The following is a 19,392-nucleotide window of genomic DNA, read 5'->3' as shown; positions in this document are numbered from 1 at the left end:
CCTGGTCAGATTTGATTCCAAAGTATGTCTTCATGATTTGCTGTGTCATTCATCCCTTTGGGAGGGGATTGTCCTTGGTAGGTAAATGTTATCTTCTCAGAGGAAATGGGCAAGGTGTCATGTGGGGCCACATTCCATAGATTTCATAATCTTTCCCAAAACTTGTTTTTTTTTTTTTTTTTCTTTTTGGTTTGGTTTTTTGTTTTCTCTTTGTAAAATGGATGAATTGGAGTTGTTACTTTTTTTTTTTTTTTTTTTTTAATTTCTCCCAAAACTTTTTTTCCCCTACCTCTGTAAAATGGCTGAGTTTGAGCTGTTGATTCGGTTGTTAGGATTAAATTAGGTGATAAGTAGAAACTCTACAGTAAACCCAATAAGTGTTCTCTTGTGTTGTGTATAGTAATAGATATGAGAGGTTTTAAACAAAAGCATCCTTAGTCTATTGTGTTTGCTTAGTGATTAAACTTGGTTTCACCCCATAGGGCCTGCTTAATGGGCTTTGCTTATCAGCACTGTTGCAGGAAGTTGAAGCTAAACTTTTAACTGATTATTGAGAAAGAATCTAGTGGAAGAGAGAGGGAGGTTGCTGATTTGGACAGATGGGTGGTTAACTTTCAGGCATGTTCAACCTTTTGGCATTGCAACATAGGCTGGAGAACCTTGCAACAGAGTTACAAAAAAAAATCTCAAAAGAAATCTTGTAATGTTTTAAGTAAGTTTACTATTTTGTGTTAGGCAGCATAAGTAGAGATCTTCAGTCAGACTTAGGTAGTCCTTGGGCTGTAGGTTGGACATGCCTGTTGGGTAATTACGTCTTGGCATGATGCATTTCAGCTTGAAAAAGCACAGTCAGGACAGACTAGGTCGTGCTGCAGTAACAAGTAATTTCCAAGCCTCAGACACTTAAGTCAACAAAGGACTGCTTTTTGTTTAGGCAGTGTGATCATCTTGTGTCACTGGCAATGCAACTTTTTAGTCACACATGCTGATTGGAACAGTGCCTGGCCTATACCAGAGGGGACAGAATGCTCTGGAATATCTTGCTTTGATAACTAAGTGGGCCAGCATGGATTCGAGGCATGTCTGTGGTCTACTCAAAGGTCAATATGTAGCCGCTGATCACAGGCATGTGCAGTCCCGCCAAGGCATGCCAGCCATCACTGGGGAACAGCCACCATTGCAACTGTGCATGTTAACTCAGTCAACTGAAGTGACATGGCCAGGACATTGGGCTTCCCATATAAATGGGCATATGTATCCAGCATAACTGTCATCTTACACTAACTTTAATTGTACTTAGCAGTGCTGTTCTAAAGTGAGCATTCTCATTCTCGTCTAACTAACGTCTAGAGACTTTTTTTTTCCCACCTGTTTTCTCAACAAGGGGACCTAGAGAGTGACCCGTCTTATGGCAAGATGACCTGTCTTATGTTTAGTTAAAAGCGAATGGTGCTTGCAAAGGTTACCTTCTATTGAGTTTGGGTCAGCACTGCTCTAAGCCCCTACCTTTTGAAGTGTCCTTCTCTTTTGACGGTGGTGAGATTTACTGCCTTTATCTTTTTCTTTGCAGCATGTGGATTAACTGATGGCCGACGAGTACATGGAGCCAGCCTTTTGTAACCTGCTCTTCCAACAGTTTCTAAGAAGAAAAGGGAGCTCTTAAATCTAAGAAAATGCCTCGCACGAAGCAGATTCATCCCAGAAATCTCAGAGGTAAGGCTCTGTGTTCAGGGAAGAAAGGCTTCCAGTGACCCCCATCATCAAGTGCATTGCTGGTATCAGGAATGCCTGTGGCCTCCTTAGGCACTGACCCTGCTTCATGGCCAGCGCCATTATGCCTCATTCCTCTTTGTCTTGTACAGTAACTGTCCCTTACCTGCTGGATGAATTAATTCCTCAAGAATTACAATTCTTTTGTGGTGACCTGCTAAAGGCTGACATTAATCATTTCTTAATAGGAACTAGGGAATCTGAAATGGATGGTTGATGTTTTCTGATAATTGAATCACTGTGATTTTATGTTCATTTGTTCAAAAAAGAATTCCTCCTCTATCCTTTACGTGTCTCTGGGAGATTGAACCCGGGCTTCAAGCATGCTAGTGAGATGTCGTGTCAGTGAGCTTTGCTACTGTACGCCCATATCTGTTGGAGGTTTACGTCTGTACATTATATCAAGGCAAAGAAGTGAAAGAAAGTTGGAAATCACATTTATATACTACTTTACTTGCAGAAGTCAGAACAAACTGACTTATTTTCAACAGAGAAATATCCTGTCGAACTTGTATATAAGGCTAGAGATCTCCCTTGGGGTTAGAATATGGGCTTAACTTGCTTGTGGCTCTGGATTCCATTCCCAGCACCAAGCAAAGCAAAACAAACAGGACATGTATGAAACACATTTCATGTAAACGCTGCAAGGTGAATGGTTTTCCATTAAAAGTAAAGATACTTAATACTGGGAAACTAAGCATATTTTGCCATATCTGTTTAACGATTGTTATTGTTTTAAGGTGTTATATTCACTGTGAATAGCAGTTATCTTTTCTATTTGATTCCAGTATATAGGGATTTAGCAGTATTGAACTTGTGAGAGGTCTCAGTTGGTATAACGCTGGTTGTGCTACTACGAGGACCCAAGTTCAGATGTCTAGAAGCCACGGAAGACCAGAGGCAGTAGTGTAGGTCTGCAGTCACAGTCTGTGGCAAAATAGGGTGTGGAAACAGGAGCATGCCCAGAACGTTGTGGGCCAGATAGCCTGGTATGTCCAGACACTGAGAGCCTTTCTCAGACAAGGTGGCAGGTGTCCTCATGTCCACACCAGTATTCACACACATGCACACAAAGTTATGGATATCTATGTAAAGACTGTAGCAGTGTGAAGCAAAAAACCTGCCAAATCAAAAGATCTTAGGCAAAATGAAATACTGTGTGAAGTAGCCGTGTCTCAATATTAGAGTTGCATCCTGAGGAATGCAGAGCTGGTGGCTCTGTGTTAACAATTACAGAGGGCTCATCTGTCCACGTATATCACGTGGTCTCCACTACTGCACACCTGGCCTGTGTGGTTAAGCCATTGCTCCTAGGCTGCAACCAGGAGCATGTGTTTTAGGCAAGGGCTGATTAAAGCTTTTCTATTCATAACCTCTTTTTTCTGAAGGAAGTTTTACAAGCTCTTGGTTATATACAAATGTAAAATATAAAGTAGGTATAGAAAGCAAGTGTTTATTAACAGTAAGTCATAATTAAAAAAATATACATTGCATGTTTGTTTATGCACATGTGTGTGCATCTATCTCAGAGACCTGAAGAGGGTATCAGAGCCCCTGGAGTTAACAGGAAGTTGTGGGCTGTCCAGGGTTGGGGCTGGCAACTGAACTCTGATCCTCTGCCAGGTTAGCAAGTCCTCTTAAGTACTGAGCCAGCTCTCTAGTCCCAAATCATAAACGCTTAAAAACATAATTATCCATTACTTTTGTCATTTATTAATGATAAAAGAGAATCTACATGCTAAATTGTTTATTTTTATACAAAAGAGTTAGGACTTAGCTGAATATTTGATGCTGCAGGATGTAGAGCAGGTTTTCAGTTGGTCGGTGCTTTGAGGTGAAGTTTTTTGGTGCTAAGAATTCTCTTTTACTTAGTTCATAGTGCTATATGGCAGAAGAATGGTTAGGGGCCTTTCAGAAATAGTTGGAAATTCCATCCTAATCCCAATCCATTTATTTATTTATTTGTTTGTTTAATAAAACCCAAATCAGGAACTAGAATAGCAATTTTTAAAATCAAATATTGTAACACTAACAGTGTAGCCCAAAGGTCAACACTAATTCGATACATACATGCTGTGGTTGGATATATTAAGTTGTTACATGTTTTTAGAGAAGCAGGAAACTTTAACAGATATCATGGCAGTCTATAAACTAGAGTTGTCTGGCTTCTGAGCCTTGGTGTCTCAGGCAGGGTTGAGTGTGAGATGGCCTATGCTGTACAAAGTATGCTTGTCCCCTGCCCAGAGCCAGTGCTGCAGTGCAGTGTGGCAACATGAGTGAGCACCCCGAACACCTTGCATTCAGCATGCATTTTGTTTTTAGTTGTGGTGGGAAATATTAAAAAAGAACTGCAATTTCCTGAGCTATGCCAGCCACCAGCCAGTGGGGTGTTTTTATTTCTGCAGACTCTCTGGCCTGGAACTTCTGAGTTCCCTTGGTGCGTCGTTGCCACACCAGCCCCATGCAATGACCACCCATCTCTCTGTTAGCTGTCACATTTCCCAGTAACCTGGTAAAATTAAAACTCTAGAAGCTTATAATTAAGTAGTCAGATCTATATATCAATAAATTCTCAATTCACATGATGCCCACACAGTAATTTCAGAGCCAATAGATAATGATACACGCTGCTCACCTAGATTAGACAAGTTATCCCAATTATTCTATATCTATATGAATTATAGCTACCTGTGACATTTAAAGCCAAGTAGAATCTGGATCATCTTCTTTCCCTTCCATCTTCCTTTCCTTCTCCTCTGTCTCGCTCCCTGTCTCTGCAACTCTTAGCTCTGCCTCCCTTTCTCTGTCCAGTCACAGGCTTCTTGATGTATTAATAGTTCAATCAATTGGACAGGGAAGATCCTGCTACATTCAGTTACTTAATTTTTAGTCTTTGCATATTTAGAAATATTTTCCTGTTGCAAAAGTATTTTTTTCTTTCTGTTTTTCAACATCCACATTCAGTATTTGAGAGTTAAATAAGCCACCCACAATTTAATAATTAGTGCTGAGTCAATTGTAAAATTGTAAAGTATTTGTATAACTTAAAAGAGTAAAGTGCAGTATAAAAGGTAGAAATGCTACATCTGTCCAGGCCTCTTGCTGTGTGTGGAGGTTGCAGGCCTTGAAGCTGCTTTGGGTGAGTTAGAGAATTGTGCCCCTGATAGCCTGGGATACAGGCACCAAGGTAGACTGTGAATCCTGTGTGGTCAGGCTGTGCTTATAAAAGTTGTTTTTCATCTAGGAATAAATTAATATTAGCATACTAAGATTACCTTTTTATTTATAAATGAAAAGGAGACTTGCCTTTTTGAATCTTGTAATGCCAATTATCATGAAATAGAAATAGATTTTACAACTGTTCAAATTTGTCTTTATACTCTTATTCTATCATTTTTTTCTATGTTTCTTTGCTTTTTAATCCTTTCTTTCTTTCTTTCTTTCTTTCTTTCTTTCTTTCTTTCTTTCTTTCTTTCTTTCTTCCTTCCTTCCTTCCTTCCTTTCTTTCTTTCTTTCTTTCTTTCTTTCTTTCTTTCTTTCTTTCTTTCTTTCTTTCTTTCTTTCTTTCTTTGGTGAAAAAGTTGAAAGTTCACATAATAGCTGAGGTTGGGTCAGGAGCATCCGTGATACAGTTTTCTGCCTCTCTGCCTTACTCCCATAGAAGGTCTTTCGGGATCTTTGCACAGAGCTGGCCTTCTTGGAGCTGTCACCTGTGATGGCAGCCCTTCTTCAGAATCCTTCCTGAGGCCCTGCCTGAGGCCACTCTACAGCGGGGGTGGGGGTGGGGTAGGGTGGGGAGTGGGGGTTGTGGGCATCGACGAAAGAGAGAGAATGTGTGTGTGTGTGTGTGTGTGTGTGTGAGTAGCCAGTGACATTGTTTATATTAGCACCATTACTACTCTGTAGTATCTGCTCTGCATGCCTGCATACACCAGGTTCTCAGCTCAATGCCAGTGTCGTTCTTGTAGGAATGATTCTTGTCTCTGTGATGCTGTTGAGTGACAGCGAGTCTTCAGCGCTGTTGTAATAGGAAAACATACTTTAGGCACATGCCTTCAAGGTTAGAGATGTCTTAAAAATCAAACAGGTTCATTGTAAATGTTCTTAGGAGTGACATATTTGGCCAGTCATCCTGAGGTGACATTTGGACAGATGATCAATTTCTCGAGCTCCTTGAAATCAGTGCTTGTTTTCTGCCTGCAAATGCACTAGAACTATGTGCTGGCATAGGTAACTCCCTGGGCTCCCATAGGAGCTGATGAGTGTAGTGCAGACTTTAATGAGGTGGGGATTTAGATGGAGCACATTAACTGAAGCATTTGGGAGTGGGATCTCCCAGAGTCATGGAGAAAGTGTGCAACTTGAATATGTCTCTCTTTCGTATCTCTTAGAATTTGAGCTCTTTGAAGAGCTGACTTCATCTTGTTTTTGGACTCAGGCAGGGCAGTTGGGGTAGGATGCCTGCCAAGGTGGGCATTGGAGGCTTGCCTTTAGGATTTTTCTGTCTAGAGAGAACCGCATTCCCATCTGTATAAAGGCAGCAGACAAGCTAATAGCGCCTTACTTAGACAGCTAATAGGAGCCCAGAAATTTGTTAATGAGTCCTAAACTTGTGAATTAATTTATGGTTTCTTAGCTTTATAGTGGTGTTACATGAGACACATTTAGTAGGAGCCCTCCATAGCTGTGATTGGTGACTGGGGACTGCAGCCATAGTTGCAGCTAATTCAGGAAACTGAGGCCTGAGGATTCCTGAGGCCAGGAATTCAAAGTTCGTCTGCACAGTTTAGCACTATCTCAACAAACAAACACGCAAACAAGCAATCCTTATTTTCAGAAGGAACTGTTGCTGGTTGTTGGGTCTCTTCTTAGGATGTGCCCCCGTGGTCTCTGCTGCTGGCCTGTGGCTGTGAGTATCAGCACCTAGTTAGTTTTCGAAGAGGAAGGACACAGTGGACCCTGTAGTGTGCTGAGAAGGGAGGGTACACATTAGTCAAGGGCAGTAAACACATTTTCTCTCCATTTTTTTCTTCTTTCTTTCTTGTACTGAGAATTGAGTGTAGAGCCTTGTGCATGTTAGGCAGTGCCCCTTCCACTGAGCTTACCCATACCCTTTAAACTCATTTTAAAATTCAACTTGCTCCTCCATGGTTGCACACTTATATAATTTATAATTTATATAATTTATATAATGCAATCGACCCACATACCTCTCACCCACCTTACTCCCCCACCTGCCGGCCAGCCCCCTGTCCTCCTAACAATGTCCCTCTCAGTGTATACCTTTTTCTTTTGTTTTTGTTAAACACATTTTCAACTTAGGCTGCTTTCATTTTAGGATAAAGCTAAAATTAATTTCAAGGTGTATCTGTTTGTGATCTGAAAGTATTCATTGGCTCATGGACATTAAAATGTCTCTATTAGTCAAATGTAGAGTAAATGAGAATAAGAAACTTGCTTCTCTTCTAAAATTAAAATATTTTTCACTCTTTGGACAGGGCTTAAACTGAGTTGGGTAAGCCCCTCCTCCCTGGCCTACTACAATAGTAGGTTGCTGATTTGGGTGGCCTGGGCTTAGCAGAGCATAGGAGGCCAGGGAGGAGGGCCTTCTGCAGGCTCACTTCCTGTAGGAGGGAGTCGGAGCCCTTGTGCTCACTGGGCAGAGCTTGCATGAGGGTGAAACTCTCAGCTCTACTGGGACAGGCTGAGTGGGGCAGGGCAGGTAGTGGAGTATGGAGTTCACACAGCTTCCTCTGTCAGCGTGTGCGTGCGCGTGTGGGTGTGTGTGTGAAAAACTAGGGGTTGGAAATAAGCCGGTGAAAGAAGCTACCAATATTTAATTTTTGGGCAAGTGCTTTCTCTCTCACTGATAACTTGGCATGTCGTAATTTGTTTTCCCCATGGCCCTTTGGTTTACTTGCCAAAGACATCTCTTCTGCTAGGTAAGAAACTGAGGGACAGGAAATGTAACAACTAGACAGGAGTTCTGAGTCCAACTTGTCTGTACTGGCCCTGTTGTCATTGAAGCCCAATCCCTCTGGGCTTCCTCAGGGAAACAGTCTCTGGAGTATTGTCTTATGCTTAGTATTGACATCAGTAGTAAAAGATTAATCTCTTTAGAAAAATCTCAAATTATATTCATTAATGCTATCGTGCCAATCTTAAGTCTGAACAATATAACCCTTGATTTATTCTCGGCCCTGCAGCTGGGATTGCTCCATGCCCGTGGCTGTGCAAATACACAAGTTAACACTGTCTGGAAAGGGAGGTAAACTAGAGATGAGTGCCTGTGCGCACACGTGTGTGTGTGTGTGTTCCTCTGCATACATTAATGAGTATTAGAAGTACCGGACTGTCCTAAGAGAGCACGTATACACACTGTTAGGCATGTGTGGCCCGTTCTTCCCAAAGAGATGGGCTTTGCACATTTCTGCTCTCAGAGTCACTGTAGTAGACAGTTTGGAGAAGACTTGATTTGGCAAAGGCAGAAGGTAGGGTTGAGGCATAAAAGAGACTGAGTTACACATGACTGGTGCTCTGTCCACATTGTAGGAGTTAGGTTTCCACATCCTTGGTCATGTAATCCAGCTAGGGTCTGTGTCTGTGCTCTTTCCTGTACATAGGCGGCCGTGGAGCTCCAGCAGGGACTGTGCTCTGTGAAGTGGTGTGGCAGATGCCAAGGCCTAAGATCTCACACATGGTCCTAGTGAGGTGACAATGATGCAAGCCATGTGGCCCCAAGTCTGTACCTTGAAGACACGCCCTCCTTATTACCTTCCTGGGCTTTTTTCTTGGCTTCTTAGGTGGTGAGCTTGGTAACTCAGGATGATCCTTGCCAGGCATGTCAGGTACAGGCCTGTTCTGTTCTGTTCTGTGCTGTGCTAGACATTACATTTCAAACTGTGGAAAAGCGAGGCGCTGTTACCTCTTGTTCTATCTGGGTCTAAGGTTTCAAAGCGTCTCCTGCTTTAAGATTGGAATGTCAGTGTGATAAATGGGAGATATTAGCCCTTTTTTGTTTTGGAAATCATATTTTGAGAATTTGGTGCAGCTAACTTTTACTTTTACTGTTTGCATGCATTTGACTATGAACACCTCAAAAATGAGAGCCCTTTTTACCCTCTGCAAATTAACTTTATTAAAATATACTAGGCAGCATGTGGGGCTTATCAGATAATGGGTGTCACCACCTTACAGGATAAAAAGCAGTGTCCTGAGTTTGTCTAGGAGCCTTTGTACTGTTAGGCCTTGATTTCTCTGTGTCTGGTGGGTGGTCATTAGCCATTCTGGAACTCATCTCTGTCTGTCTGTCTGTCTGTCTGTCTGTCTATGTTGTGTGTGGGGGGGGGATGTCTTTGCCAAGGGCTTTACCTTACTTTTGTTGTTTTTTTCTCTTTTCTTACTCTCCCACGAAGTCCCTGGTCCCCTCCAGGTGCACCCTGGCTCCTCCATGCACAGTGTCTGTGCCCCCGTGCACCCTGGCTGCTCAATGCACAGTGTCTGTGCCCTCTTGCACCCTGGCTCCTCCATGCACAGTGTCTGTGTCCTCTTGCACCCCGGCTGCTCCGTGCATACATGTCTGTGTCTTCTTGCACACCTGGCTGTCACCCTTGCTGTTCTTTGCTGCTCTCCTTGCTGGCCTGTGTTAATGTCAGGTCCGACAGAGGACTGTTTGGGTGTGAGAAGGTCATTGCTACTGGAGACACTTATGAGTTTGAACCTTTGGTAGGGATTGATTCTTTTGATGATTGGTCATTACTGATTAATTTCCACATGGTACAACGTTTTAATTGCCTATGCTGAGAAATCATGTGTTCCACATGGTACAACGTTTTAATTGCCTATGGTGAGAAATCATGCGTTTGTTATGAACTTATGTTGAATATAAAATTTCACTATATAGGATTCATTTGTAGTGTTATCTGCTCTGTACTTTTAAAAATGATTGAAAATATTTTTCATACAGTGTGTTACTCATTAAGCACATTATGTTCATAGATACAAAACCCATAAAAACAATATCAGAACTCATAATAGAGACTGAGGAAAGGTGAGGAAAAAATGCTCAGAGAAAGCATTGCGAGACAAAAACCAAACGAAACCAAACAAACACCTCCCCCAGCGCCCCCCAAAACCCCAAGTCTATTGCAATGCCAATGAGTTTGTTTAGTGTTGGCCTTCTACTGCTTGTATATGGGGCTTGCTCTTAAGTGTGGTTTGTATGACCAGTGAGACTCCACTGGAAAAAACTTCTGGGTTATGGATGGGAGCTTATATCTACTTCTCTCAGCCCTCGGACGCCGTCTGGCTTCGACATGTGCAGGTCTTGTGGCTGCAGCCATGGTCTCTGTGAGTTAGTTCATCTGTGCATCAGAGCTGATGTATCTGGAGAGCACTTCCTCCTTGGTGTCCCTGTCCCCACTGGCTCACACAGTCCCTGCCTGCTCTTCTGCCAATGCCCTGATCCCTGTGGAGAGGGCCTTATGGAGAGGTTCCATTTAGGACTGAGGGTTCAAGGCCTGTCTTTCTCTCTCTGTGCTTCTTCTACTTGTGGGTCTCTCTTAGTTCCTATACACTGAAGAAGGAGGTTTCTCTGATGATGGCTTTGGATTGGTGGGGAGGGAAGAGTTGGACTTAGTGATACAACCTGTGTGGTCGTATGCAAGTTGTTTTCCTTGTCTGTGAAGTGCAGATAGTGGGTGAAGGCTAGACCACAGGGCTACTGCAGTGTTTGTCACATGCTGGTATAGGCTAAGTACTTGAAACAGAACAGTCACCTCCCAGAACTGGCTTAGGTCACACCTGGTTTGCATGTGTTTCACAAGTGGAGGCCAGGAGTGCCCACAGAGAACCCTTTACAGATTGCACTCGGTGCTACACAGGCCACTTGGCTGTGCTTATGGGGCTCATTCTTGTCCTGACTACTGGAGACCGGGGATGGAGAACTAGAAGACCAGTGCAGAAGCCACCTGGGAAGAGGACGCCATGTTCGCTTCTACAACTGCCAGTTTCCACTTGAACTCTCAGTCCTTGCCCTTTTATTTTAGATTTGTTAAAAGAGGTTAAACAACATTGGTCTCCATCCACTATTCAGGAAACTGGAAGGTCTCAGATTTTATTATACCGAAGTATTATAAAATATTTCCGCATGACTCATCACATGGGATTTAGAGGTTAGGAGGTGAGTGCCACCTCTGTCCCTTGCTCCACTCCAGTGTAGGAGGAGAGACCCAGCCTGCTCTTCAGGGTTATCTGACTAATGAGAATGCTTTCACTAGGCGCCTCCCGAGCCTCTCCAGTGGTGGGTTTTATAAAGGCTTCTATTATGACTGCAAGCTCGGTCTGTTAATGTAAGGATTATCTAACCAAGTCCGTGAGTAGAGTCTGCCTAGTTCCAGTGGTTGTTTCGGGGAAATCCTTTTACACATTGCTTTTCACATTTGAATGCTAGCTTGGCCATTCCATGCTGACAGTGAATGCCTTGAGAGGTCAGGAAAACAAACCCATGGCTTATTTAAAATCTTTTTTTTTTTCCTACATGTAACTGAAGGCAGAAAGGAAGTAAGTAATAATCTAAAAACCAGTTTTAGATGACAAAGGGGAGGAAACCATTGGTGTTTTTAGAAGGAGCTATCACATAAATGGCTGGCATTATTTAATTTGACTGGAATAATATGGGAAGAGACTTAATATAGAAAATCTGTAATTCTCTTTGGAAGGTAATTATTTTTCAGTTCATATTTAGAGTACATTTGATGTTTTATGAATGCTTATCAACATTAGCCATTTTTTCTTTTCGTAAGGAAATATAAAATGTATTAATATAATTAACCACAGTAATGATTTTATTTTAGAGCATCTTTGCCCAAAACATATTCTGATGAGGTATCATTTTATCTTGCTGTAGAATAGAAGAATATGTAACGTGAATAAAATCTCTTCTCATGTACAAGGCTAGGTAAGCCCCATGGTTAAATGTACTGATTTGAGCAAGTGGGCTGCTGTTTGTTCTTGTATTCAGTGAAAGCAGCTGATGGGGCGGTGATGTGCTTTACCTTCCATCTGTATTTAAAACACTTAGCAGCATGCTTCTGCCTGTCAGGAAGAATGCTCTTCTGAGGACTATCAACATGCCAGTTGCAGAACATACATCAGTTACCGCATTAGCTAGAGAGTGCTCACTGAACATTAGAACTCCTGCCCAGGGAGGGTCATTTGACAACAGCGCTCGGTTCTTCAAGATGGCCTTTTGGGCTGTTAGTATCTAGATTCACACATTATTCAGTTATTATCATAGTTGTTTTTGTTGTTGTTATTGAGACATGGTATTAATATGTAGCTGTGGCTGGCCTGGAATTCAATATGAAGAGAAAGTGGGTTTTGAATTTACAATGATCCTCCTGCCTCTTCCTTCTGAGTGTAGGGATTAAGGCATGAATCACCATGCCTAGCATATTTCATTGATTTCTATTATTTCCATTGTAAAATTTTAACCAAACTTTGAGTTGGTTCTGTGATGCATTCCATTCTAGTGAGTAGTGTGTTGTTGTACAGAGGTATTCAAAGGTAGAAAGCCCTCACAATGTGGTTGGATACAATTAGAGTAATTAACTTAGGAGTCCCTAGGTATGAATGGAAGCATGGTAGTCCTGAGATGTGAGTACCTATCCGATTGATAGAAAGCCTGATTTGTTGGGTGCTGAATGATGAATATACGTTTAATGGATCTGCCTTTGGGAAGCACACGTCCATCTTCTTGTCTTTCAACATTGAGGCTTGTCATGAAGAAAACCATAAGACCAGGCATAATTGCTTAGATACCTACAATATTCAAGTACAAGTAGGCTAGATATATAGTTAGGGCAGTGTGTTATGCTACCCTGGAATCGGGAAAGTAGTTTTCCAGTCTCAGATCCTCAAAGTGGGCAGGACCTTGACTTGTTTTGCTCCATTCAGCCTTTCTCAACAGATGAACAGAGAGATGGAGAAACGATTCCACTTTGCGCTGCCTACTGGCTTCTCGTATCTGATGTTTGTGGAGCGTTCTTTTTCAGTATTTTGGTTTATTTTTGTTTGTGTTGAGAAGGGATGCTGCCATTCTGCCCATGGTGACCTCAAGCCATGGACTCTGGCTTGAGTGACTAATTCAAACCAGGTGCCTTGGCTCCAGTTGTTTTTAAATGATATAGCTTCCCGTAGTTGTGGCTGTCATGGGCTGATGGCAAGGCAGGTGCTGTTCAGATGGTGTTGTGTTCATTATCTAACTTTTCCACAGGTCCTTGTCCAGAGCTGTATGCCAAGGGTTATTTTTTTTTTTCATGTGTACTTATTTCAACCACATGAAGTAGGTGTATTATCACCACTTTATAGCTGAGGAAAGCGAGGGACAGAGGAGTTGTCACTGGCCCAGAGTGTCACCATAGCCACCTGCTTGGCTTCCAGCACTCACAGTCATGCTCACACTGGCTGATGTAGGCACCACCCAGCTCCTTCCTGATGGATGAGTTTGTGAGTGCTCTCCTGCCACAGAGCGGAGCTTGTCAAGAGAAGCATACAAAGTGAGGGTAGGGAGGGAAGGGTTAACGGGAGCATAAAGTTTTCCCTTTAAAGTCTTTTCTCACTGAGAATCCATTTCAGAGTTGTTTGTATATATGGCTGCAAGTTGAAGTCGCCATCACAGTCCTGGGAATTTCTATCTCTTCCTAAGAATAGCCAATCCATAAAGATGTTTGTGTATGTAGCTTGCTGAGTTATGCATAGTTGGAAGTAAGAAAGGCAATATTTTTCTCTCTTGCATTTCAGAGATGAGCCTATTAAATACTAAAGCAAAGTATTAACTGACATTCAAAGCTTTTTCTTGTATGCTATGCATTATAGAAATGTGGACAAGCAGACTGTTTCCATTGTTGGGGGATCTCTCACACTGACCTGTAGGTAAAGGGGGGCACCAAGCACTGTTTGGGGATCAGAGTCAGGAGGTTATATTAGTTTTCTGTTTCACGACTTAGTACAGTGAGATAAAACCTAGTTCCTGCTTTCTCACTTTTCAATATAGCATGTCTTCCCAGTCCTAGAGGAGGTGTAGTGCTACACACACATACAGCAGCAACTGAACACGGCACATGCAGTAGGGACTCCAGCAGAGCAAGGCAGAAATGATGGCAGTGCTGGAGCAGGTGGCATCCTTCTCGGATGTGAGCACTTCAGGATTGTTCTGGTGGGAACTCGGTATATATATATATATATACACACACACACACACACACACATATACACATATATATACACATATATATATACATATATATACACACACATATATATACACACACATATACACACACACACACATATATATATATATGCATACATATATACATATATAGTTTACTTATAGAAAAGAACAACAGAGCAGCAGAGAAAATAATTTGTTTAGCTTTTCTAGAAGGAGGAGCTGGGTAGTAGGACCAGTGTGGGGTCCTGGGAGTGTTGGTTTGTTTACTTAGAGTGAATTACTCAATAAAGTTGAATTCCAAGGACTTCTTAGTCTTCTTATTTGATGTGTATAGTTTATATTTTTTGGTAATGATAAATTTATTAAGTTAATATTTTTATGTTACTAGGGTAGGTGTATTTGAATTTTTAAAAGAAGTTAGAGGCAAGGTGTTGTCATGTACTGTGAAGTTAAAACAAAAACAAAGAGACTCTCAACTTCCATGAAGGACCAGTATGGTTTGTGGCTACCTAGGGAAGAAGATGGAGGATTAATAGAATGAGGTAATCTCTAAAAACCTTAGCAAACCATCCTGTAGATGAACAAGACAGCAGAAGTATATTACCTTGCTCTCCTGTTGGTGAGCAAGGGATGAAATGGCCAGGCCTGAGAACGTAGAAAGCAGATAGATCTCTGGTTCACCACCCAGTATTTGTCATTTTGGAGCAGTGGTCAGAAAACTGATGGCTAAATCCAGACTCTTGTCTGTTTCGGAAGTTGATGGTTTATTCAGCCACACTATGGGGTGTGGGTAGCGTATAGTCAGTAAACTCCAATCTATGTGTCAAATTCAGTTAACCTACCAAGTATATAGAATGGTCAGCTTTTTTTTTTTTTTTTTTTTTTTTTTTTTAAGGTATTTTCCTCATTTACATTTCCAGTGCTATCCAAAAAGTTTCCAATGCTATCCAAAAAGTCCCCAATACACTCCCCCCCCCCCACTCCCCTACCCACCCACTCCCAATTTTTGGCCCTGGCGTTCCCCTGTACTGGGGCTTATAAAGTTTGCAAGTCCAATGGGCCTCTCTTTCCAGTGATGGCCGACTAGGCCATCTTTTGATACATATGCAGCTAGAGTCAAGAGCTCTGGGGTACTGGTTAGTTCATAATGTTGTTCCACCTATAGGGATGCAGACCCCTTTAGCTCCTTGGGTACTTTCTCTAGCTCCTCCATTGGGGGCCCTATGATCCATCCAATAGCTGACTGTGAGCATCCACTTCTGTGTTTGCTAGGCCCCAGCATTGTCTCACAAGAGACAGCTATATCTGGGTCCTTTCAGCAAAATCTTGCTAGTGTATGCAATGGTGTCAGCGTTTGGAAGCTGATTATGGGATGGATCCCTGGCTATGGCAGTCTTTAGATGGTCCATCCTTTCGTCACAGCTCCAAACTTTGTCTCCGTAACTCCTTCCATGGGTGTTTTGTTCCCAATTCTAAGAAGGGGCACAGTGTCCACATTTTGGTCTTCGTTTTTCTTGAGTTTCATGAGTTTAACAAATTGTATCTTATATCTTGGGTATCCTAAGTTTTTGGGCTAATATTCACTTATCAGTGAGTACATATTGTGTGAGTTCCTTTGTGATTGTGTTACCTCACTCAGGATGATGCCCTCCAGGTCCATCCATTTGCCTAGGAATTTCATAAATTCATTCCTTTTACTAGGTGAGTAGTACTCCATTGTGTAAATGTACCACATTTTTTGTATCCATTCCTCTGTTGAGGGGCATCTGGGTTCTTTCCAGCTTCTGGCTATTATAAATAAGGCTGCTATGAACATAGTGAAGCATGTGTCCTTCTTACCGGTTGGGACATCTTCTGGATAATGGTCAGCCTTTTGCACAATCTAGTTTTATGTCGTGTGTGTGCTGCCCCCTTCCCCACAACCCTATGACCTTCAGCCATTGGCAATTGGACCTCATCCCCAGCTCCAGCCTAGATAACTGTTGCCCTGCTTTCCCGTTCTACCTGGCCTTCTCTGGAAATCAGATGAAGGGAATCATAAGATAAATTGTCTTCCTAATATATATGTAACATATTTGGCATAATGTTTGAGATTCTTCCTCCAGAATTTTATCACCTTTTGTTGTGAAGTAGTATTTTTTTTTTTTTTTTTACACAGCTTGCCTGTGCATTTGTGAGCTGGTGGTCATGTGGGCTTACCTGGTATGGTTAACATTGCTGCTGGCAGTCTCAATCCACAGTGTAGTGGGGTTTAACCTCCTCTTTCCTTGGTATTATTGCACCTCATTCTTCGGGACATGTTTTCCTATTCTTTAGCTGCTTGCTTACACAAACCTAAAGTAAGTCCAGTAGGCTGCTTCAGCATACACCCTGATGGTGGCTCTTCAGCCTCATGCTCCCCAATTGGCGCCTTTGTGCTGGCTATCTTGCTATTTCATTCATCTTTACTTTGTGCATTTATCCCTTCATATTTATTATCTGCTTGCGCTTGTCTTGATTTCTGTTTTTGTGCTTTCAGAGATGATTCGAGAGAGCATCTTCATGCATCACTGTCTGGGAGCAGTGCAGAGCAAACTTGGGTGGAATACAGAAACTGTGTCTGGTCTCCCTTCTCTCTCTGTGCTGCCCTTATTGTCAGTGTTTGACCAGTGTGGTCTGACACCAGCTGTCCAGGGTGAAAAGACTGCCTTCTGCAATCTGATTTTAAAAACAGCTTCAAGAAGAAATGGAAAGAAATACTAGTCTGCGCCTGTCTTCACAGTGGCCATTCTTGGCCCGGTGCTGTAGACTCAGACCATTGTTTTATGTCTCTTCAACCTAGAGCAGGTCTTCCTGCAGTGAGGGCTCTCCTCACACATTATCTGAATGTCTTTATTTCCCCTTCACCTCAGGAGAACTGGATTCATGGGTTGGGCTGTTTCCTCCGTGCTCCGGCTTCTCTTTGTCTGCAGTGAGAAGGCAGCTGTTTGTGTTGTCATTTCTAATTTGCTTAGTCTCTGTGTGATGAGTTGGGCTTTCCATAGATACTTAGATTCAGCACCTGTCAGCAGCTGAGTGTCATGTTTTCAGATGCAGAGTTCACTGTGCCGGTCTTACATATTTAGGTGGTTACATTTTTAATGAAGTTTGATAATTTTGTTTGTTTGTTTATTTATTTATTTATTTATTTCATTTGTGTATGTGCTAATGCATGCACATGCCAGTCCTCCCACTCCCCTTGCCTGACCCCACAAACACACACAGAGAACACACATACAGAGGTCAACTTTTGTGATCAGTTCTCCTCTTCTATTATGCGGGGTTCTGGGATTGAACTCAGGCTGTTAGGTTCAGTGACAGGTGTGTCATCTCACTGCCCCCTTTATTTTAATTTAATTTAGATAACTCTAAAATTAGCATACAAGGTATTATATGTTAAGTATTTTCAAACAAAGTACTTTATTTGATTTTCCTCCTTGCCTCTCTCCTTACCCCTCCCCCACTACTCCCAACCCCCTCACCTCTGTCTTTTCCTCCTTCATATCCTGTGATCTCTGTCCACCTCCAACCTTCCTAACCCTTCCCTCTCCAGCCCTCCCATTTTCTCTTACTGGTCACCTAGTAGTCCCTTGGTATATGAGGAAGACTGTTTGAGGACTTGTCCACAGGTGCTCAAGGCCGTTAGAGGAAGTGGCATGCCTGCACGTGTCTTCCTGTCTCCTTCATTATCTCCAGATCCCTTTAGTGCCCGACACAATCTCGGTGCTCTGTAAATAATCCTTATACTGCACTGTGGTGCGTTCCCATAGTTCCCATCCTGTGCTGCTGCTGGTCACTTGTGAGTGGGTGTGCACTTGCACACATGCATGCCATGGGACTCATGGGGGTCAGAGGGCAGCATTGTGTTGGCCCTTGCCTTTCACCTTGTTTGAGGCAGGGTCTCTTTTGCTGTTTGCCACCTCAGAGCCTTTGGTGGGCCAGAGTTTACCCAGCACACAGTGGTTACCTCCCCTCCCTGAGCTTCCTGGGAGTTCTCTGGAGTCTTGTTCACAGCTGGACAGGACCTCACCCTTAGACACAGAGAGCCTCTGGCCTACCAAGTCCAGGTGACTATGGGATCACCACTGTCCTGACCGTGTTCCCTGTCTAATAGGGTTGGCAGTGGCAGTGGACTTGCTGATTCGCAGCCTACCTTGGGTTGAACTGTGGCACTGACTGAGCTAATGTCAGGAACAGCCTCAGGGAAGAATGCTTCAGGCCTCTGCTGTGCGGATCTTACCCTCTTGGTAAGTCTGCAGTGGCCATGAGGATGTGGGCATCCGAGTCTGCAGGTGACTGTGGTAGATTTCCAGAGTTCAGGAAATGCTTGTGATGCCTGGTTGTGTTTCAGGGAGAGGATTTGTGCCCTTACTCTATCTGTGCTGTTAGCTGTGTATACAGACAATCCTCTGGCAGACAGCATCCTGAACCTTAAGGGCATAGAGTTGTGCACAGTGTGTGCTAATAAGCTTCTTGATAAAGGCTCCTTGCAGAACCCCATTAAGTCAGCAGAGATCTACTTGCTGTTTGAAAGATTTAAATTACGGGGTGAATGTGCTTTAAGGCACTTGTAGGCTCTACCGACTTTTACAGTCCACACTCATGATCCCAGTATTAGCTCACTGCAAACCTTAAATACGACCTTTTGTTACTGAAAGAGTGGTTGAGTTGGAGAAGAAAAAGGAAGGGCTTGGAGTGTGGGTTTGGAAGTGAATGCTAGTTCTTCAGTTTGTAAGCTCTGTGGACAGCACAGTGCTTTCTCTCCCTGAGCCTTAAGCTGAGGGAGTAAAGCCAGCCTTATAACTTATTTTGGAGGCTACCATCCAGCACACAGTAGGGTGAGTCATTCCGTGGACTCCTCAGGAGATTGATCAGAGTTTGACTGCTTCAATTCCTTACATAAAGTGTATGTTTATGCAACCCCATTTAACTCCATATAAACTTGAAGCCATCTGTTGGTGGACTCTACTGCACATACTACCATCCAGCACACAGTAAGGTGAGTCATTCCGTGGACTCCTCAGGAGATTGATCAGAGTTTGACTCCTTCAATTCCTTATATAAAGTGTATGTTTATGCAACCCCATTTAACTTCATATAAACTTGAAGCCATCTGTTGGTGGACTCTACTGCACATACTACCATCCAGCACACAGTAGGGTGAGTCATTCCGTGGACTCCTCAGGAGATTGATCAGAGTTTGACTGCTTCAATTCCTTACATAAAGTGTATGTTTATGCAACCCCATTTAGCTCCATATAAACTTGAAGCCATCTGTTGGTGGACTCTGCTGCACACAATGCAGACATAACTTGACTGTGATGCTGTGTTCTTCCGGAAATAGTGAGGGCCAAGAAGGGCCATGACTG

At 42.7% G+C, this 19,392-nt stretch overlaps 1 protein-coding gene across 4 annotated transcripts in view; it reads left to right on the top strand.

Moving 5' to 3' along the window:
• The window catches only part of Hivep1 (HIVEP zinc finger 1), a 136,913-nt gene that overhangs the window by 1,830 nt on the left and 115,691 nt on the right, over positions 1 to 19,392 (top strand). For all 4 annotated transcript variants that reach the window (XM_085831150.1, XM_085831148.1, XM_085831149.1 and 1 more), the window contains exon 2: positions 1,571 to 1,713. In XM_085831150.1, coding sequence (XP_085687276.1) covers positions 1,674 to 1,713 — 40 coding nt within the window. In that variant the 5' untranslated portion in view covers positions 1,571 to 1,673. The remainder of the gene's footprint in view (positions 1 to 1,570; positions 1,714 to 19,392) is intronic.

Source organism: Mus caroli, unplaced genomic scaffold (assembly GCF_978045245.1).
Source record: "Mus caroli unplaced genomic scaffold, Mus_caroli_1 scaffold_15, whole genome shotgun sequence".
NCBI lineage: Eukaryota > Metazoa > Chordata > Mammalia > Rodentia > Muridae > Mus > Mus caroli.
The sequence above is the reverse complement of the archived record's forward strand: the minus strand, read 5'-3'. Positions and strand labels throughout refer to the sequence as shown.